The sequence below is a fragment of the Ostrea edulis genome, chromosome 5, assembly GCF_947568905.1.
Source record: "Ostrea edulis chromosome 5, xbOstEdul1.1, whole genome shotgun sequence".
In the NCBI taxonomy this organism is placed as follows: domain Eukaryota; kingdom Metazoa; phylum Mollusca; class Bivalvia; order Ostreida; family Ostreidae; genus Ostrea; species Ostrea edulis.
Genome location: NC_079168.1, coordinates 266,168 through 280,877, shown reverse-complemented (window position 1 = coordinate 280,877; position 14,710 = coordinate 266,168). Strand labels below are relative to the sequence as shown.

Here is a 14,710-nt window from a genome sequence, read left to right as displayed (position 1 = left end):
TCTACATATCCTAATAGCCCTGGTTTCACAAATGTGCGGAAACTTTACCGAAGTAAAATACTTCAAGTATTTTAGGAGATAGTGCCAGTTCAACGAATCTATTTCCTAAAATTCTTTGGAAATAAATTAATGAGGTATATTGAAAAACCTGGCCGGAATGGACTAATCTCGACACAAATACTACTCTAAAAGTGATGGAATAGACTCGTTGAACAGGCACTATCTCCTAAAATACTTTGAGTATTCTACTTCGGTAAAGTTTCCGCACATCTGTGAATCCAGGGCTATTAGGATATATAAAAATATTGGAAATAAATTAATGAGGTATATTGAAAGACCTGGCCGGAATGGACGGAGGTCGACAAAAATACTACTCTAAAACCGATGGAATAGACTCGTTGAACTGGCACCATTTCCTAAAATTCTTTGGGTATTTTACTTCGGTAAAGTTTCCGCACATCTGTGAATCCAGGGCTATTAGGATATATAAAAATATTGGAAATAAATTAATGAGGTATACTGAAAAACCTGCAGAATCTATTTCATCACTTTTAGAGTAGTATTTTTGTTGAGATTGGTCCATTCCGGCCAGGTTTTACAATATACCTCATTAATTTATATCCAATCTTTTGATATATCCTAATAGCCCTGGATTCACAAATGTGCGGAAACTTTATCAAATGAAAATATGCAAAGTATTTAGGAGATAGTGCCAGTTCAACGAGTCTATTCCATCGGTTTTAGAGTAGTATTTTTGTCGAGATTGGTCCATTCCGGCCAGGTTTTTCAAGATACCTCATTAATTTATTTCCAATATTTTTATATATCCTAATAGCCCTGGAGTCACAGATGTGCGGAAACTTTACCGAAGTAAAATACTCAAAGTATTTTAGGAGATAGTGCCAGTTCAACGAGTCTACTCCATCACTTTTAGAGTAGTATTTTTGTTGAGATCGGTCCATTCCGGCTAGGTTTTTCAATATATCGCATTAATTTATTACCCTGGTTTTACAGATGTGTGGGAACTTCATCGAATGAAAATACTCAAAGTATTTTAGAAGATAGTGCCAGTTCAACGAGTCTATATCATTAGTTTTAGAGTCATATTTTTGTCGAGATCGGTCCATTCCGGCCAGGTTTTTCAATATATCTCATTAATTTATTTCAAATCTTTTGATATATTCTAATGGCCCTGGTTTCACAGATGTGCGGAAACTTTACCGAAGGAAAATACTCAAAGTATTTTAGGAGATAGTGCCAGTTCAACGAGTCTATTCCATCGGTTTCAGAGTAGTATTTTTGTCGACATCGGTCCATTTCGGCCAGGTTTTTCAATATACCTTGTTAATTTCAAATATTTTCTTGTTGCCTATAACGGAATAAAAGCTACTTTAATGCAAGCCAAATTCTAGTTGGTAAGGATACATTTATGACTGAGTTCTTTTCTGTTGCTGGAAGACGGATATACAGAAACGTAGAGTTTGTCAACAGGAAGAATGATGAAATTAATAAGAAAATAAGTATCAAATTACTGAAATATTTTCAGATTTGCACCACATCTCTCTCCGAAACTAAACTTGTAACGGAATAAATGTATCCTTACAAACTCGAATTTGGCTTGCAGGAATGTACCTTTTCTCCCGTTATAGGCAAGAAGAAAAGTATCTTTAGAATAAAGTGTACGATTTATTTTTCCTTTAGTAAGAGTTATTTGCTCTTTGAATTTGGTTTATTCCGTTAAATTACTATAGGAATATGCAAATTTTCAAACATTTGAATATGGCACAGGTGAAAGAAGTATAAATTAAAAGAACCTTGTGGGTGTTGGTGGGTTATAATTACGGAATAAACTGTATATTTAAGATCTGCTAAACTAATTCGTCCCGCGGAGACAATAACATGATTATGCCACAGGAGTATATATAGAGAGAAGATGATGAGGAAAATGTACACTTTCTTGTGAGCTTCAAATGTACGAAAGCCATATGTAAACACGTAGTAGACGGTGCATTAATTTCTTTCCAATATTTTTTATATATTCTAATAGCCCTGGATTCACAGATGTGCGGAAACTTTACCGAATGAAAATAGGCAAAGTATTTTAGAAGATAATGCCAGTTCAACGAGTCTATTCCATCGGTTTTAGAGTTGTATTTTTGTCGACCTCCGTTAATTCCGGCCAGGTTTTTCAATATATCTCATTAATTTATTTCCAATAATTTTATATATCCTTATAGCCCTGGTTTCACAGATGTGCGGGCACTTCATCGAATGAAAATACTCAAAGCGTTTTAGGAGATAGTGCCAGTTGAACGAGTCTATATCATCAGTTTTAGAGTAATATTTTTGTTGAGATCGGTCCATTCCGGCCAGGTTTTTCAATATACCTTATTAATTTATTTCCAATATTTTTATATGTCCTAATAGCCCTGCTTTCACAGATGTGCAGAAAATTTACTGAAAGAAAATACTCAAAGTATTTTAGGAGATAGTGCCTGTTCAACGAGTCTATTCCATCACTTTTAGAATAGTATTTTTGTCGACCTCCGTCCATTCCGGCCAGGTTTTTCAATATACTTCATTAATTTATTTCCAATATTTTGATATATCCTAATAGCCCTAGATTCACAGATGTGCGGAAACTTTATCGAATGAAAATATGGAAAGTATTTTAGGAGATAGTGCCAGTTCAACGAGTCTATTCCATCGGTTTTAGAGTAGTATTTTTGTCGAGATTGGTCCATTCCGGCCAGGTTTTTCAATATACCTCATTAACCCCTTCTCTACCGTACCGGTCAATTTGACCGGTGGCGCGTAAAAACAGGGCAACGCAAAAGGAGTGCCTCTAAATCTTTGAAACTACGGTCATAAGATATATGATCTATATATCATATTTTTGGAAATTTTCTCTTTTTTTTTACTATGTAAAAATCAATAAAGTAAGTAAAGCCATTAGATTAAAAAAAGCATTTAAAGTGAAGGATGGCTTCGTCTAAATATGACGCAACGCTTTTTCGCAAGGTCATTTTCCACCTCGATATGATATTTTTTATTTTCCTTATGAATTCAATATTTTTTATATTTTTGAAAAGCATATATTCCCTGCTTTCAGAAGATATAAGAATTATTTTTAATGCCTGACAAAGTTATAAGAAAATAGCAATTTTTTGCAGATGTACGTTTTCTTACGATTTTATTTCTCAATGTTTAAACTTATCGGCATTTTACCTATATTTATATATGGAAATAGGGAAAAGTAAATACAGCCTGTAAAAGTACAGGAAATTTCCTTTTTGATGGGCCCTTATTCGTGTTATAATTCTCGGTAATTTTTATATTACGATAAAATGAAATTGGGACATGCTGCGGGGTTTTCTTTAAAATTAGAACCAAAACGTCGTCGCTATAAAAGCGATCGACGCGCGTCGCACGAAAACTATAAGATTTGTATTGTCCTCTTTTAGTAAATTCAGTACATTTTGATACACTAAAACAATATACAGATAAGTATGAAATAATCAGCCAGGTATTCTCTTTTTTTTTTTAAAAAAAGCATAAAATCAATATTGGTATAAAACAGTTACACAACCTACATGTAACTTCATAAAACACCTATTTAGAATGTTACATCGGCAGAGTAAATTAAAAAAAAAAAAGATAGACAGATAAAATACTTCAAATTCAGATATAAACGTTATATTTTTTCGGAATAGTAATAATTTTCCCCTGCCAAACAAATAAAACTAAAAAGAAGTTCGCATATAGCCTCTAGGCCTATACTTTTATTTTCCGTGATCGGGATCGCGGGCCCCCTTGGGGTTTTCTGAAAGTGTGCACGGGGAACACACGTGTTTCGGTTTCAACGAAAACAACACAGCTTCACTGTCACAGCGAAGGCTTGTATTTTACATCTTTAAACGACCTGATGTCAGAAGATGCCATGGATCTCCTGTTGCAGGATGACCCAAACGATCATGCATTCAGTATAAACATGTACATGTAAGTTGATGTAGCCACATAGGCCGACTAGAGAAAAAGAATTGCAGTTTTGTTATGTTATGAAAAATTTACTGTTAATCAACGCGATTTGATGCCATAATTTGTCGTTTCATGAAAGAAAATATTTATATTTTATGATATCTAAACCAAGTGAATAACATCTAATTGTTTATTAAGAGCTGACATCATTTAATCTGTCCTGGTCCGGCATTAACCCGTCTGATTAACACCCCCCTTTTCCCAGAATTCTCTCCTTACCTGACGCTCTAGTGTAAGAAGGGGTTGGATAGGGGGATGGGGGTGGTTTTAATCAGACTGGGCATTCATGGCCGCTGGTTAGAGGGCTATTTACCAGGATTTTTCCATGTTTATTAAAAATTATCTTTCTATGAAAAGAAAACACAATCTGCTAGGAAAACACATATTACGTCATTGTAATGATTTGAATTATTTTCTTCATATTGTAACAGAAATATAAACGAAATGTGTGTTTGAGCCGAAATGGAGGGGGGGGGGGTTACATGTAAGTAACATCAATCAAAGTCTGATTATGACAGGCTAATGAAAAATCATATATAGATTTCTCTTTTATCCAAATGCATATATTTTATATACACTGAGTAGCTTATGACCATAAATTACATGTATTTCATACATGCTGGTACTGGTATGCTATGAGCTATCATCTTGCCTATATTTTCTCTAATTTCGACTAAATCCACACCCCCATGAGAGTACCATACAAGGGGATTTAGACACTGTGTACCATGAAGAACCAATTCAATTCTACTTTTGTATCTGGGGTCGCATACTTTCTCTCAGAGTTGCAGTATTTTCGCTGGACCCTGTAGGTTTTAACCTGAATTTCTTCAGTATCCCCCCCCCCCCCCCCCAATGTATATGCTAGGCATAATGCTGACACCTACATCATGCATATCTTTTTTTTTCATTACGCACTCTGCTACACTCGCAATGTATAATAAAATATTCCATTCATTTCTAACACATGTACGTACGCAATCCCCTACCAAATGTCACTTCAAATACAGGACATCTCTATCTTTAAATAAATTTGAGCTGTACGTAAGTGCGAAACTGTCCCTTGCTACCATGAAACTTATATTTTGCTTTAAAACATGAACCAACAATTCTTAATTGTAATTTCTTTTCATCTTTAAAAAGGGTATTGACATCCCAATATTTAGTGGGAAGTTCCCAGGTATCGTCCGCTAGTGACAGTCTGCTGGCAAATCCAGACATGCGATGGAAGGATGCTGATGTGAAGGACACAGAGACACCTGATCCAAGAACTGTGGCATTTCATTCAGAGTGTCAACCTGACATTCAGTTGGTATGACTTTGAGGTTAAATATAGGGTTAAATCTGTATACATTTGGTTAGCAATAAATAATAATAAATAAATCCAGATAATACATTTACAAATGGAATCATGGCGTCATGATACACTGAAATGCGTTTTTTTTTACTGCATTGCTAGGTATCACATACAATGTACATGCAAAAAGAGACCAAAAAAACAAAAACAAAAAAAAAACAAAAAACCCGGAAAATCTTTATTCTGTTTCTAATTACAAGGTATGACAAGTTTTCTAAATGCTGACAAATAACGTAAGGTGGCCAATACTGATTTTATTTGCAATTTCCTTTCAGATATGGGACCCGATTATTCAGAGAACTGCAGATTTTATGAAGCTGTTTTTGACAGAAGATTTGGTTTTCTCCATCTGTATTGCCACCAACCATTATGCTGAGATGGTCATATCTCGAGGGAAGGATTGTCATTATGCTTCCCAAGGAAATTCGCATCCTCTCACTGAAGAGGAATTGTACAGGTATTACTAGTTTTAAAGTACCGATATTGTGACAGTGATTTCCAGTTTAAAACGAATAATAAAATGCATAATAAAAAGATTATCTTTACCAAAATTAATCTTGCTGTGCGTCTAACACATTTATTAGATGTGTACTACAATTACCTTTGATAAAATTTCATAAGTAATTAAATGCATACTAGTAATTTTCAGAGGGCCTTGACTATCGAAAACCTTTACAGAGCCAGTTGAGCATTCAAAAACTCTGACAATACATTCGTATTTAGGGCTAAGTATTAAGACATTCTTTTTTTTCTCCAGCTTTTTGTGCATTATCTTGTACAAGTTTGCTGTGAAGTTCCAGTCGATAGACAGATATTGGTCAATGCATGCCGCTATCGGAACAACCAAGTACAGTGTATCAAGAATGATGTCTAGAAATAAGTTTTAAGAGGTTGAATATAAGAACATTTTTGTTAAATATGATGCAAGTACATTTAAATCTAGTGATTGAAAGTAAGTACTTGAACATTCGTATACGTTGAACTTGCAGAGGAAAAACGGGTAGTACTTTTTGATAAGGTGCTGTTGCTTAGCAACCAAATATATTTGAATGCAAAAAATTAAATTATTTTAGATTAACAATAAAGATCTTTGTTTTAATATTGCAATATTTATTCTATTTAGTGGAACATAATGGTAGAGCGTCATATTATTAAAAAATGATGGATATGTACAATGTATATAAAGTACAACGTTTCCATTTTATGACCTTTGACCTTAATTCTTTTCATCATATTTTTTGTTAAAAACCTTTTAAAATGATTAAGATTTATTTAAAGATTACATTTTTAAAATAATGTGACATTTACTAATCATCATTCAATGCAATTATGTTTAAATTGTGTCCAATGTATGTAGAAAGGCAAATTATGGTCAAAATTGTACTCTGAGTGTTGTTACTTAGCAACCAAAAATATTTGTTTGTCAATAAAATTCATTTATTTGATTGTGATGCTTTTGTAGTATTTTCAAAGGCACATCAGCTCATACATTTAGAATTACCTATTTTTGACTCTAATCCAGTGAGAGGGGTCGTAATATATATATTTCAGAGAAAAAAATTGCAAAAAATGTGCACTTATATGACCTTTGACCCCGTATATCTCTTTGAGGTCATGGGATACCTTAACAAAATTTATCAGAAATTATTCCCTGTCCAATTCCTAACAAAATCATATGTCATATCCCTATCCCAAATCGTGAAACATGCAGATTGTATTCAATGTAAAAATATTTTCATTTAGACTTTAAAAACCTCTAAAATGTGCCGGTAGAGAAAGGGTTAGTTTATTTCCAATGTTTTTATATATCCTAATAGCCCTGGTTTCAAAGATGTGCAGAAAATTTACTGAATGAAAATACTCAAAGTATTTTAGGAGATAGTGCCAGTTCAACGAGTCTATTCCATCACTTTTAGAGTAGTATTTTTGTCGAGATTTGTCCATTCCGGCCAGGTTTTACAATATACCTCATTAGTTTATTTCCAATCTTTTGATATATTCTAATGGCCCTGGTTTCACAGATGTGCAGAAACTTTACCGAAGTAAAATACTCAAAGTATTTTAGGAGATAGTGCCAGTTCATCGAGTCTATTCCATCACTTTTAGAGTAGTATTTTTGTCGAGATCGGTCCATTCCGGCCAGGTTTTACGATATACCTCATTAATTTATTTCCAATATTTTTATCTATCCTAATACCCCTGGATTCATAGATGTGCGAAAACTTTACCGAAGTAAAATACCCAAAGTATTTTAGGAGATGGTGCCAGTTCAACGAGTCTATTCCATCGGTTTTAAAGTAGTATTTTTGTCGACCTCCGTCCATTCCGGCCAGGTTTTTCAATATACCTCATAAATTTATTTCCAATATTTTTATATATCCTAATAGCCCTGGTTTCACAGATGTGCGGGAACTTCATCGAATGAAAATACTCAGTGTTTTAGGAGATAGTGCCAGTTGAACGAGTCTATATCATCAGTTTTAGAGTAATATTTTTGTTGAGATCGGTCAATTCCGGCCAGGTTTTTCAATATACGTCATTAATTTATTTCCAATATTTCTATATGTCCTAACAGCCCTGCTTTCACAGATGTGCAGAAAAATTACTGAATGAAAATACTCAAAGTATTTTAGGAGATAGTGCCAGTTCAACGAGTCTATTCCATCACTTTTAGAATAGTATTTTTGTCGAGATTGGTCCATTCCGGCCAGGTTTTTCAATATACCTCATTAATTTATTTCCAGTATATTTATATATTCTAATGGCCCTGGTTTCACAGATGTGCAGAAACTTTACCGAAGTAAAATACCCAAAGTATCGCAGGAGATAGTGCCAGTTGAACGAGTCTATATTATCAGTTTTAGAGTCATATTTTTGTCGAGATCGGTCCATTCCAGCCAGGTTTTTCAATATATCTCATTAATTTATTTCAAATCTTTTGATATATTCTAATGGCCCTGATTTCACAGATGTGCGGAAACTTTACTGAAGTCAAATATTCAAAGTATTTTAGGAGATAGTGCCTGTTCAACGAGTCTATTCCATCACTTTTAGAGTAGTATTTTTGCTGAGATTGGTCCATTCCGGCCAGGTTTTACAATATACCTCATTAATTTATTTCCAATCTTTTGGTATATCCTAATAGCCCTGGATTCACAGATGTGCGGAAACTTTATCGAATGAAAATATGCAAAGTACTTTAGGAGATAGTGCCAGTTCAACGAGTCTATTCCATCGGTTTTAGAGTAGTATTTTTGTCGACTTCCTTCCATTCCGGCCAGGTTTTTCAATATACCTCATTAATTTATTTCCAATATTTTTATATATCCTAATAGTCCTGGTTTCACAGATGTGCGGAAACTTTACCGAAGTAAAATACCCAAAGTATTTTAGGAGATGGTGCCAGTTCAACGAGTCTATTCCATCACTTTTAAAGTAGTATTTTTGTCGACCTCCGTCCATTCCGGCCAGGTTTTTCAATATACCTCATTAATTTATTTCCAATCTTCTGGTATATCCTAATAGCCCTGGATTCACAGATGTGCGGAAACTTTATCGAATGAAAATATGCAAAGTATTTTAGGAGATAGTGCCTGTTCAACGAGTCTATTCCATCGGTTTTAGAGTAGTATTTTTGTCGACCTCCGTCCATTCCGGCCAGGTTTTCAAATATACCTCATTAATTTATTTCCAATATTTTTATATGTCCTAGTAGCCCTGCTTTCACAGATGTGCAGAAAATTTACTGAATGAAAATACTCAGAGTATTTTAGGAGATAGTGCCAGTTGAACGAGTCTATTCCATCACTTTTAGAGTAGTATTTTTGTCGAGATTGGTCCATTCCGGCCAGGTTTTATAATATACCTCATTAATTTATTTCCAATCTTTTGGTATATCCTAATAGCCCTGGATTCACAGATGTGCGGAAACTTTATCGAATGAAAATATGCAAAGTATTTTAGGAGATGGTGCTAGTTCAACGAGGCTATTCCATCACTTTTAGAGTAGTAGTTTTTTCGAGATTGGTCCATTCCGGCCAGGTTTTTCAATATATCTCATTAATTTATTTCCAATCTTTTGATATATTCTAATGGCCCTGGTTTCACAGATGTGCGGAAACTTTACCGAAGTAAAATACTCAAAGTATTTTAGGAGATAGTGCCTGTTCAACGAGTCTATTCCATCACTTTTAGAGTAGTATTTTTGTCGAGATTGGTCCATTCCGGCCAGGTTTTACAATATACCTCATTAATTTATTTCCAATCTTTTGGTATATCCTAATAGCCCTGGATTCACAGATGTGCGTAAACTTTACCGAAGTAAAATACTCAAAGTATTTTAGGAGATAGTGCCAGTTCAACGAGTCTATTCCATCGGTTTTAGAGTAGTATTTTTGTTGACTTCGGTCCATTCCAGCCAGGTTTTTCAATATACCTTATTAATTTATTTCAAATATTTTTATATATTGTAATAGTACTGGTTTCACAGATGTGTGGAAAATTTACCGAATGAAAATACTTCAAGTATTTTAGGAGATAGTGCCAGTTCAACGAGTCTATTCCATCACTTTTAGAGTAGTAGTTTTTTCGATATTGGTCCATTCCGGCCAGGTTTTTCAATATATCTCATTAATTTATTTCAAATCTTTTCATATATTCTAATGGCCCTGGTTTCACAGATGTGCAGAAACTTTACCGAAGTAAAATACTCAAAGTATTTTAGGAGATAGTGCTAGTTCAACGAGTCTATTCCATCACTTTTAGAGTAGTATTTTTGTCGAGATTGGTCCATTCCGGCCAGGTTTTATAATATACCTCATTAATTTATTTCCAATCTTTTGGTATATCCTAATAGCCCTGGATTCACAGATGTGCGGAAACTTTATCGAATGAAAATATGCAAAGTATTTTAGGAGATGGTGCTAGTTCAACGAGGCTATTCCATCACTTTTAGAGTAGTAGTTTTTTCGAGATTGGTCCATTCCGGCCAGGTTTTTCAATATATCTCATTAATTTATTTCCAATCTTTTGATATATTCTAATGGCCCTGGTTTCACAGATGTGGGGAAACTTTACCGAAGTAAAATACTCAAAGTATTTTAGGAGATAGTGCCAGTTCAACGAGTCTATTCCATCGGTTTTAGAGTAGTATTTTTGTTGACTTCGGTCCATTCCAGCCAGGTTTTTCAATATACCTTATTAATTTATTTCAAATATTTTTATATATTGTAATAGTACTGGTTTCACAGATGTGTGGAAAATTTACCGAATGAAAATACTTCAAGTATTTTAGGAGATAGTGCCAGTTCAACGAGTCTATTCCATCACTTTTAGAGTAGTATTTTTGTCGAGATTGGTCCATTCCGGCCACGTTTTACAATATACCTCATTAATTTATTTCCAATCTTTTGATATATTCTAATGGCCCTGGTTTCACAGATGTGCAGAAACTTTACCGAAGTAAAATACTCAAAGTATTTTAGGAGATAGTGCTAGTTCAACGAGTCTATTCCATCACTTTTAGAGTAGTATTTTTGTCGAGATTGGTCCATTCCGGCCAGGTTTTATAATATACCTCATTAATTTATTTCCAATATTTTGGTATATCCTAATAGCCCTGGATTCACAGATGTGCGGAAACTTTATCGAATGAAAATATGCAAAGTATTTTATGAGATGGTGCTAGTTCAACGAGTCTATTCCATCGGTTTTAGAGTAGTATTTTTGTCGAGATTGGTCCACTCCGGCCAAGTATTTCAATATACCTCATTAATTTATTTCCAATATTTTTATATATCCTAATAGCCCTGGTTTCACAGATGTGCGGGAACGTCATCGAATGAAAATACTCAAAGTGTTTTAGGAGGTAGTGCCAGTTGAACGAGTCTATATCATCAGTTTTAGAGTAATATTTTTGTTGAGATCGGTCCATTCCGGCCAGGTTTTTGGGAGTTGAACTATGTTCAATCTCCTTGGGTCATCACGGACTTTTCTGCGCAGTAATTTGTATTGATTTGTATAGTGGTCGTCAGCGGGGGTTCTGTGTCAGCTGATTTACTCCTAGGTAAATCAACATAAACTTTTATAAACATCCGCCATTAAATAATCCATGTAACTTTTCTGAATTAATCTAATTTTGATAATTGACATGTAAGTATATGCAATGATATTGTATTCAAATCAATTTGAATACAAGATTTCGATCAAATTGATACTGATATACATAGAAAAATAAAAGATAAGGTTGAAAATTGTCGGTTGTAGCGCAGCGTCACCTATAAACATTGATGGGGAAACGAACGACAACTGCACACAAGACCTATTGACACCGTGGCGAAACCTCAGAAAATTTACAAGAAATAACTCTACAACATTGTGTATGTGTATATATTTGGTTTTTTTTTTAATGTGATATAAAAAAATGCTTGATGTTACATGTATATTGAATTAAAACACGTCATTCCTAGTCAACAACTTTCGATTGGGATCGGAATACGAAATAAAATTTCTTATATCCGGTTGCAAAGTGAATCTGCTTCAAGTTATTGAATTACGAAGTAATTGCACGTTACACATTAGAGAACTGTTCCTTTTAATCAAGAAAGTCACAAAATAGATACAAAATGAATGCACCTTATTCATTACTGTTACCGAGCTTTCGTCGACGAAAATCTCGAAATGGCGTGTTTCGCTGCGCTTGATGACGGTAAGGTCCACATTTTCTACGTGAGTGGTGTGATATTTGTTTATGAATTTTTTGTGCATACATGGTATGTCTCGGCTAGGAATAATGGAAACTTTCTCACCTATGTATGTAAAGACATATTAATCTCTATTTTTGAAAATGTAGAACACTTTTATCAAATGACAATGTTTGAAAACGCTTAGAGCCCCGATGTCAGAATTTCCTTTTCCAACACATCAATATGTCAAATTCATTATCCTTTTTGAATAGTATGTACCATATTTTGTACCAGTTATCCATTTTGAATCCCCTATTACAATGGGATTTTGCTGCTTTCTGTAATGTTTGAGTGGATGTCATGAGTGTGTGTCAAACAGAAATTTTAAGAGCATGGGATAAGGTGCTGCCATGTATGACTTCACTATCAAAGTTTAACCCAGTTGCCACAATGTTGAATTTATGCTGCAAAAAGGATTGGAAATTGCTCTGGTCAAAACACATTGTTTATTTGTCTACAGATGAAAGAGACATGAGGATTCTCCCTCACCAACTGAAAAAAAAAAGTTATGGATCTTGTACATGCATAGTTTATTAATCACTATAGATTTCCAGCATCACAAGTCTGATTCCACTATATGCTTCCCATACTGTCAGGTTCATTCACCCCCTGTTTGAGCCACAGTATAATATCCCAAATACCTTGGCAATAAATAACATTATTTGACTAGTGTTTCATTTTTAGTGGAGTTGCGATGAAGTCGAACTCGGCTTATGATCTGATGAAGTGCCTTTGGGTGGGCAGGCGGGCATGCATCAACATTTCATTTCCGCACCATAGCTCTTGAGCAAATTAAAGGATCTCATTCAAACTTAGACGGATTGTCACCCTCAGTAAGATGAGGACGCCTATCGATTCTGGGGTCACTAGGTCAAAGGTCAAGGTCACAGTGGCTATAAATAGACTGAAATTTGGAGAAAATTTTGTTTTTCGCACCATAGCTCTTGAACGAATCATACAATCTCAATCAAACTTAGATGGATTGTCACCCTCAGTAAGACCAGGAAGCCTATCGATTCTGGGGTCACTAAATCAAGGTCACTGGCTATAAGTAGACTGAAATTTGGAGAAAATTTTGTTTTCCACACCCTAGCTCTTGAACGAATTATAGGATCTCAATCAAACTTAGATCGATTAAGTAAGACAAGAAGCCTATCGATTCCGGGGTCACAAGGTCAAAGGTCAAAGTCACAGTGGCTATAAATAGACTGAAATTTGGAGAAAATTTTGTTTTCTGCACTATAATTTTTTAATAAATTATAGGATCTCAATTAAACTTAGATGGATTACCGCCCTTGATGAGACAAAGAAGCCTATTTATTTTGGTCAAGGGTTAAAGGTCAAGGTCACAAAGGATTTAAGTCTGCTGAAATTTATGTACGCAAAATTTTGCTCCCTGCTTGATAATTCTTGCAAACTTTTCTGCCGGTTCCCTCTATGCCCATTCCTTGCGCAACTCGGCTTGTGCATTTCCGATGCCGGACAATTTTTATTTTTTTTGCATTTCATTTATTTTGAGTTATTATACAATTATTTACCATTCCACTGATCCTCTACAGGACTGTAGTATACTCAGGTGACAGTTTAGCATATTGGACTACCTTTTCAAGTAATGAATCCTTAGAATTAGCTACAACTAGGATTAAACTTGAATGTATATATACAGGGGGAAAAAACTTCTTCATAACTGCAAGGCATTGATAACCATATTGATTTGAATGTTTGGGCCATAATATGTGGTCACATTTTTCATGAGAATATAAAGGGGTGAAATTCTAGAAAACAACAACACGACTTCAGTTACTCGAGGAGCGTTGTGGCCCATGGGTCTTCCATTATCCATGTTTGCTGTTGTAACGCTTTCAAAAACAACAACAGTTGATTTGTATCTAAAATCATGATAATATTCAGTCTTTTATCCTCCTACCCTTCCAGTGCTATATGTTCTAACTGAATATCCACAATGTTCAACTCCCACGGGTATTTTAAGTACTTTGATCCAATATACCTCATTAATTTATTTCCAATATTTTTATATGTCCAATCTTTTGGTATATCCTAATAGTCCTGGTTTCACAGATGTGCGGAAACTTTACCGAAGTAAAATACTCAAAGAATTTTAGGAGATAGTGCCAGTTCAACGAGTCTATTCCATCGGTTTTAGAGTAGTGTTTTTTTTCGAGATTGGTCCATTCCGGCCAGGTTTTTCAATATACTTCATTAATTTATTTCCAATATTTTTATATGTCCTAATAGCCCTGGTTTCACAGATGTGCGGAAACTTTACCGAAGTAAAATACTCAAAGTATTTTAGGAGATAGTGAAAGTTCAACGAGTCTATTCCATCACTTTTAGAGTAGTATTTTTGTCGAGATTGCTCAATTCCAGCCAGGTTTTAAAATATACCTCATTAATTTATTTCCAATATTTTTATATATCCTAATAGCCCTGGTTTCACAGATGTGCGGAAACTTTACCGACGTAAAATACTCAAAGTATTTTAGGAGATAGTGCCTGTTCAACGAGTCAATTTCATCACTTTTTGAGTAGTATTTTTGTCGAGATTGGTCCA

The 14,710-nt window shown here is 34.5% G+C and overlaps 1 protein-coding gene across 1 annotated transcript; it reads left to right on the top strand.

Moving 5' to 3' along the window:
* Nucleotides 1-3,822: 3,822 nt before the first annotated feature.
* LOC125674647 (uncharacterized) lies at nucleotides 3,823-5,992 on the top strand. The gene is made up of 3 exons (XM_056166960.1): nucleotides 3,823-3,999; nucleotides 5,182-5,350; nucleotides 5,671-5,992. The coding sequence occupies exons 1-3, from the start codon at nucleotides 3,926-3,928 to the stop codon at nucleotides 5,860-5,862; spliced, it is 435 nt and encodes a 144-aa protein (XP_056022935.1). The 5' UTR covers nucleotides 3,823-3,925; the 3' UTR covers nucleotides 5,863-5,992.
* The last annotated feature ends 8,718 nt before the right edge of the window (nucleotides 5,993-14,710 follow it).